Source organism: Sorex fumeus, unplaced genomic scaffold, assembly GCF_029834395.1.
Source record: "Sorex fumeus unplaced genomic scaffold, SorFum_2.1 ptg000122l, whole genome shotgun sequence".
Taxonomy (NCBI): Eukaryota; Metazoa; Chordata; class Mammalia; order Eulipotyphla; family Soricidae; genus Sorex; species Sorex fumeus.
Genome location: NW_026606179.1, coordinates 18203641 through 18222171, shown reverse-complemented (window position 1 = coordinate 18222171; position 18531 = coordinate 18203641). Strand labels below are relative to the sequence as shown.

At 59.2% G+C, this 18531-nt stretch overlaps 1 protein-coding gene across 3 annotated transcripts in view; it reads right to left on the bottom strand.

The window, feature by feature from the left end:
* Nucleotides 1-1969: 1969 nt before the first annotated feature.
* AKT2 (AKT serine/threonine kinase 2) overlaps nt 1970-18531 on the bottom strand; it is a 41391-nt gene continuing 24829 nt past the window's right edge. For all 3 annotated transcript variants that reach the window (XM_056135658.1, XM_056135659.1, XM_056135660.1), the window contains exons 3-14: nt 16342-16470; nt 14962-15073; nt 8326-8479; nt 7904-8035; nt 7610-7675; nt 6865-6933; nt 6097-6219; nt 4840-4968; nt 4513-4727; nt 4120-4207; nt 3949-4051; nt 1970-3285 (exon numbers count right to left, since the gene is read on the bottom strand). In XM_056135658.1, coding sequence (XP_055991633.1) covers nt 3206-3285; nt 3949-4051; nt 4120-4207; nt 4513-4727; nt 4840-4968; nt 6097-6219; nt 6865-6933; nt 7610-7675; nt 7904-8035; nt 8326-8479; nt 14962-15073; nt 16342-16470 — 1400 coding nt within the window. In that variant the 3' untranslated portion in view covers nt 1970-3205. The remainder of the gene's footprint in view (nt 3286-3948; nt 4052-4119; nt 4208-4512; nt 4728-4839; nt 4969-6096; nt 6220-6864; nt 6934-7609; nt 7676-7903; nt 8036-8325; nt 8480-14961; nt 15074-16341; nt 16471-18531) is intronic.

Sequence of the window (18531 nt, the reverse complement as noted above, 5' to 3'; positions counted from 1 at the left end):
TGAGTGTATCGTTAGTGGTGGGCCACTGGCCACTGAAAAAATCTGAACAGCAGCTTATGCCTAACCGTAGGGGTGAGAGGTGTGTCTCGTGGACACGGAAATGGAGAAGGCAGGATGGTCACTGTGACGGTGGTGGTCTGAGGCAAGTAATTTGTAGACAGTCCAGCCTGCAAGTGCGCAGACCCAGACACTATGGGCCATGGGCCAGCTACACCCCAGCTCAAAGCGGGACCTTTCCCGGGGAAAGCTGGCAGGGAGCACCTCAACCAGCGGCATCAGTCTTCACCAGTCACTGGGCCCTCCCCTCGGGATGCCAAGGTCACCTCTTCTTCTGGGACCTGGGAATTCTTGCCCAGATAGTGAGTACAGCCACCAAGAGACAGACCACAACCCCCAGAAGGACAGTCTGCACCCAGATGCCGTGGCCCAGAGCACGCCCGCCCCTGGAGTCTGGACGCCTCATTCCCGGTGCCCAAGGATGGGAGTGACAGGCAGGCGACGAGATCTGATACCTGATAGCACGTTAATTCAGCGTTAACCTTGGATATGTAAGAGAACGTTCTCATTTGGAAGCAGGGAGAGAACAGCGTGCAGGCACCACAGCGAAGGGGAAGACAATTCTTTGCATTGTTGAAAAAAAGATGGCCAGAGGCCAAAGCAAGCAGCTGACCCACGTTTGCTCCCCGGCACCACGTAGGCTCCCTGAGCACAGAGCCAGGAGTAAGCCCTGAGAACTGTGGAGTGTGGCCGGAAAATAACAAAAAATTTAGCCTCCCGGGATGTTTGCCCAAGAGCATACAGGGAGTCCCGAGGGAGCGAGGCTTCCTAGAGCACTGCTGACCTAGAACCAGGCCAGTGGGGTAACCAAGTTGCCTGGGGCACATCGCCTCGCAAAGCCTCACAGAGCAACTGGGAGGTATGAAAGAGCAAGGCCCCCGAGGAGACCCCAGAACACATCAACTGGCTGAGGGTCCTACTCTCACTGCATCCCCTACTGTCCAGTGGGGACACGTGGGTCAGGTGCCGAATGCCAGTGTCCAGAGTTTGGAACTGGAACTGAACGTGCAGGACCCATCTGACATGGGGGACATTTTGCAGGGTGCGATGCCTGTGGAGAGCTGACGGCATGGTTCCCAGCTGGGCTGCTCCCCAAATCACAAGCCTACGGTCACTTTTCTCTCTTCGCTCTCTCAAAAACCGGTCAGTATAAATTTCTGAGAGCCCCTGAGGAAAGATTCACCTCCATGTATCTAATTGCCAGATTTTTTTTCTTTTTAAAATACACACACTCCCACCTTAAAACCACATCCTGGGGAAAAGCCCTCCCTCAGATTCGAGCTGCTGAACCGGCAGGTGACAGTGAGGTGGACGGAAGCGAACACAGGTCACCCCTGGGGAGACAGGGTCCAAGCGGCACAGCTGTCGGGCTGCTTCAGTGATGAACCCACAGTCACGAACAACTCCAGGGCCTCAGTGTGGCAACGGCTCGCACAGCTCCGCCCTCACAGGTGAACGCAACATCTTGGGGACACCCTCTCCCAGCCATCCAGTCAGGCGCAGGGACTCAAGGAGAGAGGTGGCAGTCGTGAGGGTGCCCAAAAGCTTACACCATGCCGGGCGCCGCCCTTAAGCACAAACCCTGGCAACATGCCCTCAGGACTCGTGGAAGGTGGGGAGATGGGGGGCCTCAAGGCTCCTGGGGGAGCCAGTGAGGAGATAGGGGTGAGCAGGCCGCCCCCCATGCTGACCCAGGGGCTCCCAAAGCTGTGGCAGATTCCAGGGTGGGTGGGGCCTTCTGTGTCCCTCTGCTTCCCCACATCAGGCTCCCAACTTCTGCACGCAAGGAGAGGCCTAGTCTGAAACAAGTGTCTTTATTGCTGTACCGTACAAATATAAGGAGGGGAAGGCCAGGGGGAGGCAGAGATCATCAGATAAATGACATACATACACAGAAAGGAAAAAAAGACCCCCCTCCCCAAGAAACCCAGCCCCACCCCCACCCCAGGATGTCTTTCTGTGAACTACCTAGTACAGGAGGCGGGTGGGAAGATCAAAACCACGAAAACTAAATTCAAACTCCTGGAGCAGTGGGGGTGGGGATGGGGAGTTGGGGGCGGGCCAGGACAACAGAGGACCTCAGGTAGGCCCCCCCTCCCCGTGCAGGCACACCCCTCCCAGGGATGAAATGCACGGGCCAGGGCCAGGCCCAAGCCCTCCCCCATCACACACGTGCACATGCGCGCATGCGCGCGCACACACACACATACACACACACACACACACACACGCGCGCGCGCGCGCGCACACGCACACCCGAAGCTGAGTTGCTACTCACACCCCTGGCACGCACAGGCCCGGGGCCCCCACACATGCCCACAGCAGACACACATTCACCTTAAGGCTGCAGAATGTGGGGCTCAGAGACAGGGGGCGAGGGAGGCGCCTTCTCAGAGGTCCCCCACTCAGGAAGTACCAGACACGAGCCCTGCCCCCAGGCCCGGGCCAATACTGTCTCGGTGCGAGATGCGTAACAGGCTGGCACCCTCCGTCCCAGGCAGAGAAGGGGGTGATCCCAGTCCCTCCTCCCCTTTGGAAGGGGCTGGGGCCAGGCCTGAGGTCCAGCAGGAGGTAAGGCCAGCTGGAAGGAAGCCCTGGTAAGGCACGGGGCCGGGGAGAGGCAGGGAGACAAACCCCCCAATGTTCATTTGCCTCACCCCCATCAGGAGCACAGCTCAGAGTACGTCAGGGCTGGGAGGAAGCACCCAGCCCCGCCCCTAAGGGCCGCCCACACGGCTGCTGGCTCTTTGTCCACATGAGGGGGCTCAGGCCTCCCTCACAGCTTCCACAAGTCCGGCCTGGCCCTGGTCGTTATTGCTTTGTGGCCCTGGCTCCATTTGGCACCTTGCCAGGGCTATGTTGCTGAAGCCGGGATCTCCAGTGGGGTGGCATCCCCAGCCCTGGTCCGGGCAGAGGGGAGGGCAGAACAGGGCCTGGGAGCGGGGCTGTGGGGGCCGCTGAGGAGGGTTTGGAGGGGCTAAGAGAGAGCTTCAGAGGGGCTGAGAAGGTGAGCGATTGGGACGCAAACTAAAAGGCAAAATAAAAAGATGTTTTTTAAAAAAGAGGGAGAGAGGAGGATGGGGGAAGAGAGCGAGCGGCCCGGCGGTGCTGGCGGCCTGTGTGCGTGTGCGCGGGCGTCGGCGGGCGCTCACTCGCGGATGCTGGCCGAGTAGGAGAACTGGGGGAAGTGCGTGCGCTGGTCCAGCTCCAGCGAGCCGAGACTGTCATCTGCGGAGGGAGTGCAGTGGGCAGGCTGGGCAGATGCCCCCAACCCCACAGTCTGGATCCCCCCCACCACTCCCCCTCTGCCCTGTCTCCCCACCCATACAACTGCGGGGAGAGATTTTCTGAAGCCCACCTCATGCCACATAAGACCCTACTAGGGGTCCCCAAGAAACCAGCTCCGGAAAGCCCCAACCAAATCCTCCTGTTCTGACCCTGACCCCTATAGTGGCCTGTGGGCCCTGTCCATGGCCATGTGATGCTTCCACGCTGGCCTTTCCCTATGCTCTTCCTTCTGCTTAGCTGCCACATCTCCTCCAGGAAGCCCCCCCGACCTACAGTTCAGTCAGGCATTTCCGGGCTTCCCTGACTCTAGACACCTCCAATAGTCCAGCTGACCACTAAGTAGTCACCTCATGCGACCGGGCAGGGCCCAGGGTGGTGTCTCTGCACAGCCTGTGCTCAGCAGGCATGTGAGAGCTGAAGTCACCACAATGAACTGCCACAGGGCAGCTGGGGGGCAGGTCCAAAGGGGTTGCCTTCTCACAGACATGCCTAAGGATGAGCTGGAGCATGGGGGGAGGGGGAGCTCTGTGTGCTACCTCCTTAAGTCCAGGGTTGGAGCAGCCCCCCAGCCCCCCAGCCCTCCAGTGGGGCCCCCATACTCACAGCGGTCCGGGGGGGTGATTGTGATGGACTGGGCGGTGAACTCGTCATCAAAGTACCTGGTGTCCACCTCAGAGGTGACCTGAGGCTTGAAAGGTGGCAGGAGCTGCGGGGAGAGAAGGGGGGTGGGCACCCGAGCTCGAAGGCCAGGGGCAGGAGGGGACAAGTGCTCACCTTCTTCTGGACCACGTCCTGCCAGTTGACACTGAGGAAGAACCTGTGCTCCATCACCTCCTTGGCGTCACTGGGGCCCCCACCAAGCCTGGGTAGAGACGGCCTTCAGCACTTGCCCTGGGGCAGCTGCGGGCTCTGGGGGGCCCTCAGCCAGTCTGTCCCGCCTCAGCCACCATTTCACAGGCTGGAGCAGAGCAAGCGCTTGGGGAGAGCCCCAACCCGAAAAGGAAACCAGGGTGGGCTTGCTGAGGGTCACTCCACACCGCCTGATTCAGCCGCCCTCCACCAGGCACTCAAGTGCCCCCAGAGAACAAGGCCGGGCAGGGCCACGAACAGGCTCCCGAGGGTCAGGGGTGCGGTGGGACAGGGGTGCCACCGAGGGCCAGCTCTCACCTCTGCTTGGGGTCCTTCTTTAGCAGCCCGGCCAGCAGGGACTTGGCATCGGGGCTGAGTGTGCGGGGGAAGCGGATGTCCTCCATAAGGATGAGCTCGAAGAGGCGCTCGTGGTCCTGGTTGTAGAAGGGCAGGCGGCCACACAGCATCTCGTACATGACCACGCCCAGACCCCACCAGTCCACTGCCCGGCCGTAGTCATTGTCCTCCAGCACCTGCACCGGGAGGGGCGGTGAGCCAGGCACCCGAGGCCCCCCCAGGAGCCGAGGGCCCGAGGGGGGACATGGGTCTGAGGGGCCTCCTCCCCGGGCCTCCAGCCGCAGACACCTCAGGGGCCAGGTACTCGGGGGTCCCACAGAAGGTCTTCATGGTGGCCCCGTCGCTGATGCCCTCCTTGCACAGCCCAAAGTCCGTGATCTTGATGTGCCCGTCCTTGTCCAGCATGAGGTTCTCCAGCTGCAGGACAGGCCCGTGGATGAGAGACATGCTCCCAGGGCTTCCATAGACCCCCGTCCTATGGTGCCAGCCCTGCCCATGGCAGGGCTGTGGTCTGCAGTGCAAGCTGGCACATCAGGGGCTTCGGGCTGGGCTCCGCACTGGGCCCAGTCCACCCCCTGGCACCTGTCCCAGACAGGCTGGAAGTGAGGTTGGTAGGGAGAGACGGCAGCCAGGCTGCATCCCGGCCCCTGGGCCACACTTCCTACTCCTCAATGTGAGGGGCACAGTCGTGTCTTCCTATTTTTCTTCCTATTTTGTTTTTCTTTCCTGGTGTTGGGGAACCACAGGGGCCTCACATAGGCATGACACATGCTCTTCACGGAGCCACATCTCAGGCCTGAGACTTTTCTTAAATTGTGAAATACATACCAGAAAAAAAAAGAGAAATAAGTGGGTCACTTTTTTATGGTCACCAAACCATGGTAGAGCAAGAAGGGCGCTTGTCTTGCACATGGCTGACCTGGGCTTGATCCCTGCCACCATATATGGTCCCCTGAGCTAGCCAGGATTGACCCGAGTGCAGAGTCAGGAGTAAGTCCTGAGCACTACTGTGTGTGGCCCCAAAACAAAAGAAAAAAGAAAAAACTATTTTTGTGGATCTTTCATAACCTCCCAATAGAGAAGCTGCCTTCCTCCCCCACTGTCTTCAGTTTTCACACAGCTATGGACACAGGTTCTCCCATCTGTGCTGTGGGGCTGGACCATACCTGGCAGTGCTCAGGGAACACTGGGCAGGGCTTGGGGACCGTGATGTGATGCCAGGGATACAAACCAGGTTGGCTCGCTGCATGCAAGGCCAGCGCTACCCCCTGATGTAGCTCTGCCCACTGTATGAGCCCGGCAGTGGACAGTACACATTTGGGCTACTTCAGTGTGAAGCACATGCACCTGTTTGGGGGAACTGCTCCACAGAGCATGTGAGTAGAGCAGAACAGGAGCCCACAAGGGCAAGGATGCTCAGGACCATTGACTCTCATAAGGCTTGGCGAGGCCCCAGCTCAGGGATGTGGTCCCAAGGAGAGGGCAGAGTCCCCTGGTGGCTGGCCAGGAGCCAGCATGACACAGATGGCCAGGGCCCATGCTCACCTTGATGTCCCGATATACCACGTCTCGCGAGTGCAGGTACTCCAGGGCTGAGACAATCTCAGCGCCGTAGAAGCGAGCGCGCTCCTCCGTGAACACACGCTCCCGGGACAAGTGGAAAAACAGCTGCGGGAGAAGAGGGAATGCCCTACCCTGTGCCACCTGCTCCAGGACCCAGCATGGGACAGGGAGAGCACCCAAACGAGGGACAGGAGATGAGCTCGGGTAAGTGAGCAGAGGAATGAGCAAGGCAGCACCTAAGGGAGAGCAGGACAGGGCGAGCAGGGTTGGTTGAAACAGGAAGTGGCAAGACAGGAAGGTCAATCAGTGCGACAAAGGCTGGAAAAGAGGTGGCCACAGCCTGGACTGGGCAGAATGTGACACTCCACGTAGACAGAGGAATTGGGTCCCCCTGGGGCCAGGAACACTGTGCACGTGCAGGCAGTGAGAGCCAGGTGGGGACAGAAGCCACACTGTCGCCCTAGCCCCGGTGGCTGTTTCTCTACATCTGGCCTCCACACCAGCTCATGGCTCTTCAGCTATCCCCTCTTCCTTACGTAGCACAACCCTCTGCGGCCCAGCTGGTTAGCCCACAGCCCTGGGTGGATCCTACCTACCTACGTGTGCAAACTAAGACAAGCCACTTCCCCTGAGCCTCAGTTTCCCCAGATAAAGATGGGAGATGACAACACCCATCTCTGCCTGCGTCTGGATCGCCCACAGCTCATCCCTACAGGGGGTGTGTGTGTGTGTCACTAACGGACAGCTCACCTCGCCACCATTGGCGTACTCCATCACGAAGCACAGACGGTCGTGGGTCTGGAAGGCGTACTTCAGCGCCTGGGGGAGCAAAGGCAGCAGGGCAGAAGGTGGGGAAAGGCCGGGCGCTCAGCTGAACCCCAGGAAGTGGTCCACTGGGATTCTGCCATGCACTCCCTCGGGCTGTGCGCCCCACACCTCAGCCTCAGTCCTTTGGGAGTGGGAGGAGGGCAGGGAACCATCTTTTGCCATCTTTTGCGAGAGGCACAACCAGGTCGAGGTCATGCTCTAGACATCGCCCCTCTCCCTCCTGCGCCTGAAGGGGGAAGTGGGAGCTGACCCCAGAGACAGATGGTGGACAGGCAGTCAACTGACAACACTGACTATGCTCAAAGGGAGCCACAGTGAGCCCCACACAGGACCCTGGGTGACGCCTCTGGGCATGCATCACCCCTTCCGCCTCTCTGCTGAGACACCCTATGGAGACTGGGCAGTAACTGAGCTGGAAAAAATCCACAGGTAAACTCTCCTCGATGGGTCCGGCAGCCACAAGCTTCACAGGAGCCTGAGCTCTGGCAGCGCTGTGTCCCTAGGTCAACTCCCACGGGCAGGGGCATGCTCCTGTCCTTCCCGAGGGGCCTGTCAGCGCTGCTGTCAGAGTTGCAGCCCCCACCACCTATGTGTCACTGTGGCTGGATTGACCTCAAGCCCGTCCAGGGCTGTCTGCGGCCCCCACAGCAGACGGGGAGACACTCACGGTGAGGAATGGGTGCCTGGTGTTCTGGAGCACTCGGCTCTCCGTGACTGTGTGGGCGACTTCATCCTGCACACAGAGGGCGGGTGGGGGAACGCTGTGAGCCCTGAGCAGCCCCCAGCCTGGAGATGAGGTCACTAGGTGCCCTCAGAAAGGATGGCAGGAGCCGAGAACCTGCCCTGAGATAACAGCAAGTCCAGGCAGAGCCTTGCTGCCTGCTGGGCCCCGGGACCCCTTAGATAGGGCCGCACAGCACTGAGCTGGGGGTTGGGCAGCAGGAGGCGCATGCAGGCTCACCTTGGCAATGATCACCTCCTTCCGCAGGATCTTCATGGCATAGTAGCGGCCGGTGGCCTTCTCCCGCACCAGGATGACTTTGCCAAAGGTGCCCTTGCCCAGGAGCTTGAGATAGTCGAAGTCATTCATGGTCTGCCAGGGAGGGAGAGCGGGGCAGTCAGGGGTCTGGCCCACAGCCCGGGAGGGCCTTCTCACAAAGAAAAGGGGAAATCAAAGGCCTCTGCTGGCAGACAGGAGCGGGGCGAGGCGCCGAGCAGCGGCTGCGTGTCCTCGAGGGGCCCCTGGACTGGGACTCCCCCACCCCCAGGGCACAGAGCGGTCCTGGGGCAGCGGAAATGCCCCGCTGGGCTGCATACCTAGGGCAAGGCCAGCGTGGGGGGGGGGGGTGCTCCACTGGCAGCTCCTGCGCCCCCGGCACTCACCACCTTGGCCCGCGCCTTGCTCACGGCCACCTCCATTTCCTCAGCTGCTGAAGAGTCGCTAGGGGAGCCACACTTATAGTCCATAGGGTCCTCCCCAGGGCTCCGCTGCTTAAGGCTGTTGGCAACCATCTGGATGGCCCGCATCCACTCCTCCCTGCGGACACACACGGAAGTCTGAGTCAGGCCAGAAAGGGAAGCACCCTTGACCCTCCAGGTATTTTGGTGAAATCAAAAGCGGGGGCCTTCTCCGAGGGGAGTGGAGGGACAGAGCCATCCTGGGAAGGTGAGAGAGACATGAATTCACTCCACACGGCCCCCAGGAACACACCGCCTCACAGGCATGGGCGAGGAGGACGCTGAACACCCCATACTCCCTCCAGGGTATCAGACAAGTCTGAGTCTGCGGGTGACACACACAGATAAAGAGAAAACCAGGAGCAGGCCAGCGAGGGTGCTCTAGGCTCAGTGCTCCGGCTCCATCCCCATATCACAAGGGCCCTGGGCACTGCCAGAAGCGACCCCTGCAGAACACAGGAGGCTGGCTGGGCCCTGAGCACCACTGAGCCACCCCCTCATCCCCCAATGAAAAGAGCAACATGCTGGTTCTGTTCCTGCAGGGTTTTTTTGATACCTGCCTACTGTGCTATCTGCAGAGCGTGAAAAACCTATGCAGGAATAGTGTCCAGACAGCAGAATAACATTCAAAACACACGATCTCCATACCCCACTTGAGACCCACCACATCTTAAGCCGCAGAAGCCTTCCCACAAGCTCCCTTTTTTTTTTTTCTTTTTGAGTCACACCCGGCGATGCACAGGGGTTGCTCCTGGCTCTGCACTCAGGAATTACTCCTGGCGGTGCTGGGGGACCATATGGGATGCTGGGAATTGAACCCGGGTGGCAAACGCCCTGCCCGCTGTGCTATCACACCAGCCCCACGACCTCCCTTCTAACAGCCAGGCGAGCAGTGGGAAAGGCAGTGTGCACTGAGGGCGAGAGCCATCAGGCCCAAGAGGCAGCTCTGGAGTCCAGGACTTGCTGTGCACATGCTGACCAGGGCTCCCCACAGTCAGGAGTGACCTCTGGAAGTGGTCCAAATCCACATCCCCCTGTTCTAGCCCCCACAAAAGACTGAGAAAATTCAAAAAGCACAGGCAAACACCCTCCCCAAATACAGCAGACGAGCAGACGTGCCAGAAGACCAGAGGCAGGTTACTGCCACCATGGCACGCCAGGAAGGTACCAAGGTCCCTGGCTGGGGCTACACTGGGGCCTGCACATGGCCAGGGCAGGGACTTCCAAGCCTGAGCCTGGGCACCCAGGTGGCCACGCCGCTGCGTCTGCTTCCCTCGGCCCCAGCTCCCATCTCTGGTCCCGGTGGCAGCTCTCAGTAGGTGGTGGTCCCAACCCCTGGCACTACCCGGAAGCAGGTGTGCCTTTACACACAGGCTCGGGCCAAAGCAGGGACTGCATGCTGGCACGCCCAAGCAACTCAGGGAGGACCCTCCTGACCCTGGGAGGGGGAGAGGGAGGCAGGGCAAGGAAGAGTCTGCTCCACCTCGCCCCCCCACACCCCTCCCCAGAGCCATCAGCCCCTCCCCACCAGTATTAAAGGGGTCTGGGGATGGAGTGGGGGAGCCAAGATACCCACTAAAACACAAGGCCAAGGAAAGCATAGGATTTGCCTTGGGCCCTGTGGAGTGAGGCTGGGGCAGTCCATACAACCCCCCTCCCACCCTGTGGGCAGCTCAGGCAGGTGCGTGAGGCGGGCAAAGAGCAACAGTGCCCGCTGGTGCTGCCCGTGCCCTGGGGGAGTCGCCCCCCCACCCTATGTCTGTTCATCCCCGGAAGGGAAGGAGTTCACAGGCCCTGTTGGATACTAGGAGGAGAGCACAGCTGTGCGGGTGTCCCCCAAATCCCAATGCCTTGGGCCAGCATTTCCCAACAGGGCTGAACTCTGGCCTCCTTGGAACAAGCACAGCACAGGTTTCAGGGCTGTGCCAAGGGGGGAGGGGCCCACACTCCACAGTATACTGCATCAGCCCGCAACAGACTCTTACGGTGATCGGTGATCTTTGGGTTTGGGGGCACACCTTGGGTGCCAGGCGCTACTCCAAACTTGGGGCTGCTGCGGGTTGCGCTCGGGTACCACGCTGTGCCGAGGAGCCCACAAGCACGCAAAGTTCATGCTCAGCCCACTGGGCTGTCCCCAGGCCCCTGCAAGGGCTTAAAATGCTGACTTAGGATGTGAGGCCACAGGTTAAAAAATTGAGGGGGAAATAAAAAAAAGAACTGATGTCCCAAGGGAGCCGTCAAGTTTGTGACGAAGAGAAAGTGGTCGGTCCTGAAGCACATGCGTACTGGGGTAAGGCTCGGGGCTTCTCTGCCAGCACATGTCCGAAGGGGAGAGAGCAGACGAGTAAGTCAGTAGCCACTGGAACAGAAGCGTGGGGACAGCCGCACCGGGATCCAGAGCCTGGCCTCTGACGTCAACAAAGACAACGGGGCACGCAAGTCCTCTCCACTTTGGGCAGGCTGCAGGACAGACAAGCCCCTCTGCCTGCTACCCGGGGCCCGCCCAGCCAGCGGCTGACAAGTCCCAGTCCAGTTCCAACTGGACTGAGGTGGCAAGGTTGCAGCACTCAGGATTCCGGAGGAAAAGCAAGGGCCTGTGTCCAGGATGCTCCTTGGAGTGTTTGCAACATGATGTCTGGGGCAGAGGGGAGCCCTCAGTCTGGAGCGAGCAGCTTCCCACCTCTCCAAGAGCCCCCGGAGGTCACAACCTTCTTCCCCTTCTTCTCAGTCTAGTGTGGTCGCCTCAGGCTCTCTGTGGTGAGAGGGGTACTGCCAATGGGGAAACTGAGGCAGGCCTGTTCCCCCGCCTTCCCTCCCCCCAGTCCAGAGAAGCCATGGTGACTGCTTCCCATGGGAAGGCTCTGGCTGGGCTCAGGACACCACAGGCTGGTGGCCCGGGAGAGGGGAGGAAATCAGCCCCCCAGAACTGGTCCTGGGCTCCCCCAGAGGCTCCCTTATGCTGCAGCAGGGCTGTGAGGACAATCATGACTCTGCTCGTCTACACCAGGTGAGGCCAAAGCGCAGAGAGACGGGCTCCGGAAAGCCCTGTCCCCACCAGACGTGTCACAGACCTCCCCTTCACAGGGGCACAGGGCCGAGGAGTCACCCACCACATTCTTCTTCATGGGTGCAGAGCACAGCACAGACACAGTCTGTGGGGGGCCCCAAGCAGCCTCTGTCATGACAGCAGGGCAGCACGCAGGGGGGAAGGTGATAGAGGGATGAGGGTGAAAGGAGACGCCAACGGCCAGTGCTCCTGGGCAGCTGCTGGCGGAGTGCCCAGGGGGTGGTGGCAGGAAATGCAGGTGGAGTTTCTGCGTTCCAGGCCTCACTCTGGGCATGAGGCGGGCAGGAGCAGGGGAAAACCCTGGAGCCCCCTTAGCCATGACGGAAACCAAAGTAAAGGCAGGGAGAAGGCAGCCTGGAAAGTGTCAGAAGGCCAGGAATCCAGGTTGCTGAGCCAGTGAAGGCCATGGGCAAGAGGGGGCCCTGAGCCGCCTATGGGCACAGCAGCTGCCGGGAGCAAAGAGGAGGGGCGCAGTGAGTACAGGCCTGACCCCTCAGGCCCACGTGTCACCACATCAGGGATCCGAGTCTTCATCCTTTACCTCACAAGAAGTGGTTGGAAGGTTCAATGTGGGGGACAGGATCCGGTTACTGACTTAAGTCCAGCTGCTATGGGGAGGAGGCGCGAGAGAAACAGTACTGACAGGCGCAGGTGCATGGGCAGCGCCTCATGGGGTCCCTCCTTTGCTCCCCACAACGGGATCAAGTGTGCTGGGAGGGACGCTGAGCCAAGTATCCCCAGCCCAGCACTCACTGAGAGCGGTGGGCCCTTCCCTAACCTAAGCCTCCAAGCTAAGAGGGTGTTTGCAACTGGAGGACACCCGCGGTGATGGCCCAGCCCCTTTAGACATACCCCTTCTGTTCTCTCCCCTTGGTCTGGACAGGCGAGGACGAAGAGTTGACCCAGGGAGCCTGAGGACGGAGGGGGGGCGGGGACGAGTTACCAGCTACCTGAGCCCCTATTTATGCCCCTGCCATGCAGGAGCAGGAACTGCTACCCTGGTAGACAGGCAACACGAATGAAAACAAAGCAGGGTAAGAAGTCACGCAAGATCTACACAGACCAGTCACGAAGCAGCCAGAGGAAAACAAGCCCACGCTGTTAGGTTCGCTGAGAGCGAGGCACACTACGGGGTGCAGCTGCCGCAGGAGCACGCACGTGAACCCGCCCAGGCACACCGCCCTGCTGTGGGGCAGCCAGACCCCGCCCGCCCCAGCGCCTAGGTGTCCATGCTCTCAGGGCCATACACTAACAAACCCAAGGGGCCTTTGTGCAGACCCAGCCTGCCTGCCTGCCCTGCTCCAGACCTGCACGCCAGTTTCCCAAAAACCCCGAGGAACCAAGCGACCAGCACCGAAGGCAGCATGGAACATTTCACAAGTCAATCAGCCCGGCCTATCAGCGGCCGCCAGGGGATGGCAACAGGCTGAAGTGCACAATGCAGCCCGTGGGGCTCCCGAGCAACCTCCGCACTTGAGACAGTGACCCCAGGGACTGGGAGGCCAAAGTCTTCACTATTTTTTGGAAGGGCCCACTAAAGACTAAAGATTTTCAAGGGGAAAATGTTACAGACAACAAATGAGATGCAAGTTGAAACAGCCAGACGAGGCAAAACATGGCCCTGCTGACATGCTGAACGCAGGTGCAGGATACCTGGACCCTCACAGACACACGGATCTGCCCCTCTCTGACTATGAGCCTGACATGCTTGGCAGGTGTGTGGGGGGGAGGTGGTGGGGAGGAGCAGGGAGAGGAGGACAGACGAGGTTTGAGCCTAGCGAGCAGGCCACATTCCGTCTCTGAAGGCATCAGCAGCACGGCATGGCTCATGCGGGGCATGGTGGGGAGGGCAGCCCTGGGCACTGCCCTTGTGGGCAGGAATCTGAGGGGTGGTCTGACATGGGGAAGTTAAAAAGGGCTGTCTGGCACCCTAGTCTTAACGGATGCTTCTTCCCCATACCCAAGGGAAAGCAGGAGTCTCAGGGTATCTGTCAGCTCCCCGTTATCTGAAGGGCTTCCTGAGACCACCCTGCACCCAAGGCCTCTTCCAAGCCCCCGGGTGCTGAGTCTCTGGGACAGAAGCCAGAGACGGGAGGCTGCCTCACCTCCAAACCCTGGCACCTGCGCTTCGTGTCCCCAGCCCGCCCCACCCCACCTCTCCTGGCCAGTTTCTGCCCAGTCCTCAGAGGCACCTGTAGTGTCCATATGCTTTCTCAGAAAGGCCGTGGATGCTGAGGCCACCTCAGATGGTAGCTCTGTTCCCTTGGAGGGCCTGCCACAGTCTGCGTCGGGGAGTCTGAGCCTGGCAGTGAGGCCTGTCTATGCTTCCAGAGCACTAGCCTCTGGGAATGAGAATGTGGAACTTCCAGCCTGGCACCCGTGACTACTGCTGCTCTCGAGGGCACTGGACACACAGCATTACCATCGTGGCTGAGAGTTCTCCAGGACAATTTTAGGGGTGTTTGGATAGTAGGTCCTCCCTTAGACGGGCTAATGGAGTGTTTATCAAAGTGAAGTTCTAAGGAAAAAATCATTTGCTTAAATTCATTACAAAGAGTTAAAGTTCCCGAAAATATAAAGAGCATTCAAGGGCCAGAGAACAGCACAGCAGGGAGGGGATTTGCCTTACACACAGCTGACCTGGGTTCAATCCCTAGCCCCGCCTGTGGTACCCTGCAGTCTGCCAGGAGTGATCTCTGAGCAAAGAGCCAGGATTAAGCCCTGAGCAGCACTGGGTGTGCCTCCTCATATTGGAAAAAAAAAAAAATGAGTTATCTTTACAAAGCAGTGAAGATTCTTCCAGGGGTCAGAGCAATAGTCCAGCCGGGAGGGCATTTGCCTTGCATACAGCTGGTCCAGGTCTGATTCTTCAGCACCCATATGATCTCCCAAGCACCAGGAGTGATTCCTGATGTGCAAAGCCAGGAGTAACCTCTGACCACTGCCAGGTGTGACCCCAAAACAAAAACAAAACATTCTTCCAGATACATCAAAAAGAAAAGTTCAAAACGGTTCCTATACAATAAGCTTTCGTGCTAGAATCAGGCACGGACATAGAGGTGTCTCGTGCAAGCGTGTCTGTGTGTGCGGGAGCATTTCAGGGACCCCGAGACTAGCACTGAGCTTGGGTGGGAGTGGGGGCAGAAGTGAGGAGAGCTTTCATGGGCATTGCTGTCTCCTGTCTAAGTAAACACTCAAGATTTCTTAATTTTATTAGACCAATCTTTTAAAGATATAATCTCTATGAACCAGGAGCAGCCCCTAAGCATACCAGGTGTGGCCCCCTCCAAAATAAATCTGAAACGCAGCCCACTGCCATCTGTAGACAGGACAGCCACACTGAAGCCAGCCCGACAAGTCTGCTCACAGCTGCAGCCAAGACCCCCTCAAAACCTCTCATCGGCAGACGCGAAGTCCGCTCTCCCGGGCCTGGCCGAGCAGAGGTGCAGAAGCGCTGCCCTGGTCCCAAGGCAGCCGCACGGACCCAGACTCACCTCTCGTCTGGAGAGTCTACGTGGAAGGTCCTCTCGATGACCGTGGTCCACTGCAGGCAGCGGATGACAAAGGTGTTGGGCCGTGGCCTCTCGGTCTTCATCAGCTGGCATTCTGCAGGCAGAGGAGGAGAGCTGAGAGCACGAGGAGACAGCCCCGAGTCACCAACTGTGGTCACTCCTGTGCCAGGCAGCACTGGGAACACCTGAGTGACCGGGATAGGCCTGGTCTTGCCTCCCACAGGGGTTCAAGGCCCAGAGTGTGAGTGGAAAGGAGACCGTGGCCAACCCAGCCTAAGATCAGGAGGGGCTTCCTGGAGGAGGGAGCATCTCTGCACTGCACCCTAAGGGCAAAGGGAACCTGTCTGTCCAAAGGGAGGGGAAAGACGGACCCCAGTGACCTGGGAATAGCAAATGCTTTGTTCCCACTAGTGGGGGAGGTGTGAGGAGAGAGGTGAGGAGTCAACTGGAGGGGGCCATGATGAGAAGTCAAGAGCATGGAAGGCTTTAAGTAGGGGAAGGATGGGGAAGATTTAAAGACACCCCACCCCCACAGGGCTGCAGTGAAGAGAATGAGCAAGAATGGAGGCTAGAATCAGGGGAAGCTGGGGAGGCAGAGGCCGGTCAGCCCCAGGGAGGAAGTTGGATATGGAAGGCCAGGCCCGACGTCTAGCCTATGGCCAAGGAGGCAGCAGGGTCCCCCCACAAGATGGGATTTGGGAGAAGGGCTGGGGGGGAGGGGGTGCTCTCAACCACGAGTTAAACAGAGTGGGCATGACAGAGAGACACTACAGGGCAAGGGAGAGCTGGGTCTCTGCACACAAGGCCACGGAGACATCAGAACCAGGCTGGGGAAGAAGCAGCCAGGAGCTGGGTGCTGAGGAATGCAGTGGAGATGGGGAGGGGTGGAGCATCCTTACAATATTCTTAGGAGGTAGGACAAAGGCCTGGAGATAATCGGGTCAACGGAGTCAGAGCAAGGCAGAGGTGGAGCCTAAGGCAGCAAGGAGGAGGCAAGGGCTTGGAGCCCACCAAGCTTTCAGTGGCTGGGGGCCTGCGGGAAGTACCTGGGTACCACAGGGGAGTCAGGGGATATGAGGATCGCCTGTGATTGGCCGAGTGGGAGTCAAAGTTGCCTCCTGGTTAGAGGACAGAGGCTCAGACTGCTGCTGTGGCAGGTGGAGGGGACAATGCTCTGGGTGTTCCTGGGTGGATGGAGGGGGCAATGCTCTGGGTGCTCCCTTCTCCCAGTCTGCACCTGACACCAGGCCAGCAGCCGTGGAGACAGGCAGGCAGAGGGAGGGCCATACCCCTGGAGGAGGGGCCCCGACTGGCCAGCCATGCTGAACCCATGACCTGTGGCCCACCCACCTGGAGACGCACCTGCAACGGAGAAGTTGTTTAGGGGGGGTAAGGTCTGGTCAGGGGCCTCCGGCCGCTCCTTATAGCCAATGAAGGAGCCGTCACTCTTCAGCAGGAAGTACCGGGGCCTCCAAGTCTTGATGTATTCACCTGAGCCGGGTGAGGAGGGGACAGAGGTCAGGGCATGGTCTGGCCACGCCCCAAGGGACAGGCTCCCAGGGGCATCTTGGTGAGAGGGTGGGCGAGGGGGCAGGCAAGAGGAGCCTCTCAAGAGCAGGCCTGGAGGCGGCCGGTGCTGACGCAGGCTCGGTGCTGGGCCAGGCCCGAGTGATCCAGAGGTCATGCCTGGCAGGAAGGCGCCGGCCACAGTGCCCCAGGGCACCAGCTGCCTCAGCACGAGGCCAGCAGCAAGTCACCGCTGCCAGCACGGGGCCCAGGCCCAGGGGAGGCCCAGGCTTTCAAATCCACATGGCCTACGGTCCTGGCAGGCCCAATCCCGCGGGCTGGAATTTGCCAGTACAGTGGTGCCAGGTGGGGTGTACTGTCGCTGTGCCCTCTGAGTGCCCCTTGCCTCTATGTTTGCTCTGTGAAGGTCTCTGCACCCAGTGTCCACACACACTCCCAGGACCCACACCTCAGTTTGCTGCTAAGAACAGAGCACAGACATACAAAAACGGAATGCCAAGCAACCCCATTTTGAGGTATCAATTTTATTCTGGGGGGGCCACACCAAGCAGTGCTCTGAGGCTGAGGGGGGACTCCTGAAGGTGCTGGGGAGGGAACCTGTGAAGCCCCATGCTCTAGCCCTCTGAGCCAGCTCCTGAGCCCAGCAGAGCTACTGCCTACCCTAGAGTCTATTTTTGAGTCACACCTGGAGGTGCTCAGGGCTGACCCCCAGATTTGTGATCAGCTCGGGGATCACTCTTGGTGACCGTGCGCAGTTCCGAGGATCAAACCAGGATCAGACGCCTGCAAGGCAAGTGCCTTAACCTCTGAACTATTTCTCTGGCCTCAGCAACCCTACTCTTTAAGGGTAAGAAGCAGAAACAACCCAATATTCATCTGTTCATGAATGGATAAAACCAAATGTGGCAGACCCATAGAGGAACACTGGACCCATAGAGAAAACAAGCATACAATCTGCTTCTATGGATGAACTAGAAGTTAGGCTGAGTGTGGGGAAAATGACTGAAAGGGCTGTAAATCCTGTTATGTCCTTTATCTTCATGTTCAGAACCGGCAAACCTAAAGTTCAAAAGGAGACCACTGGAGCCATGAGTGGGAAAAAGAGGGAAGTCTGGGGGATGTGCTGGGGGGGAGGGGGAGAGATGGCCGAGGGAAAGCTGGGTTCTTCTGCTTGGGTGGGGGCACAGGTTGCTGAGCCACAGCCCTGGCTCAGGGCAGGCTCCTCCTCTGGGCAGGAAACCTCAAGGTGACTGTAGTGATGAGACGCAACCTGCCTACACCGAAAGCCACTGAGTTACTCTCTTTTACTTTGGGAGTGGGGCCTTCCCCGCAGCGCTGGGGGTCCAGAGTCCACAACCAGCAATATTCAGCCTGGCCACAAAGGCACCATGTGCCCGGGGTCAGCAGGGCTGGGCCAGTGCTCAGAGGGACATTTGGGGCAGGGATTGAGTCAGGGCCACGTGCACAGCAGGCAGGCTGGCTACCTCTTGGCGCCAACTCTAGGGACCTCAACTAGACACGGGGAATGGCTAAAGCACACAACACATGCACTGTCTCTCAGCCACCCAACACCCACGGCCAGGGTACACACCGGAGCCCTGCTCAGCAAAGGCCGCCGCCAACAGCCTCCTGCGAGCAGGACTGCAGTGCAGGCTCTGAGGTCACCAGCACGCACTTCCCTTCCCGGGCCTCGTTTCCTTCTCTGGGGCCATCCATCAACCTCGTGCGGTGAAGCAGCTGAGGAGGAAGAGGACCAGGGGCTTAAGTAGACTTCGTGCAGCCCATGTCTGAAGTATCCTCTCCACTGACAGGCCAGGAGCGTAGCTCAGCAGCAGAGGGCCAGCCGGGCACATGGAGGGCCCCGGGTTAATTCCAGGTATCCCCGAACACTCAGGAATGTAACTTTAAGCGATTCTATGTATGTCAGTTCAAATCCAACAGGATCCAAAAGATCACTCACCATGACCAAATGGGTTTGGTTTTAATCCCAGAAATATAAACACGGTTCACTATATGAGATAGGTG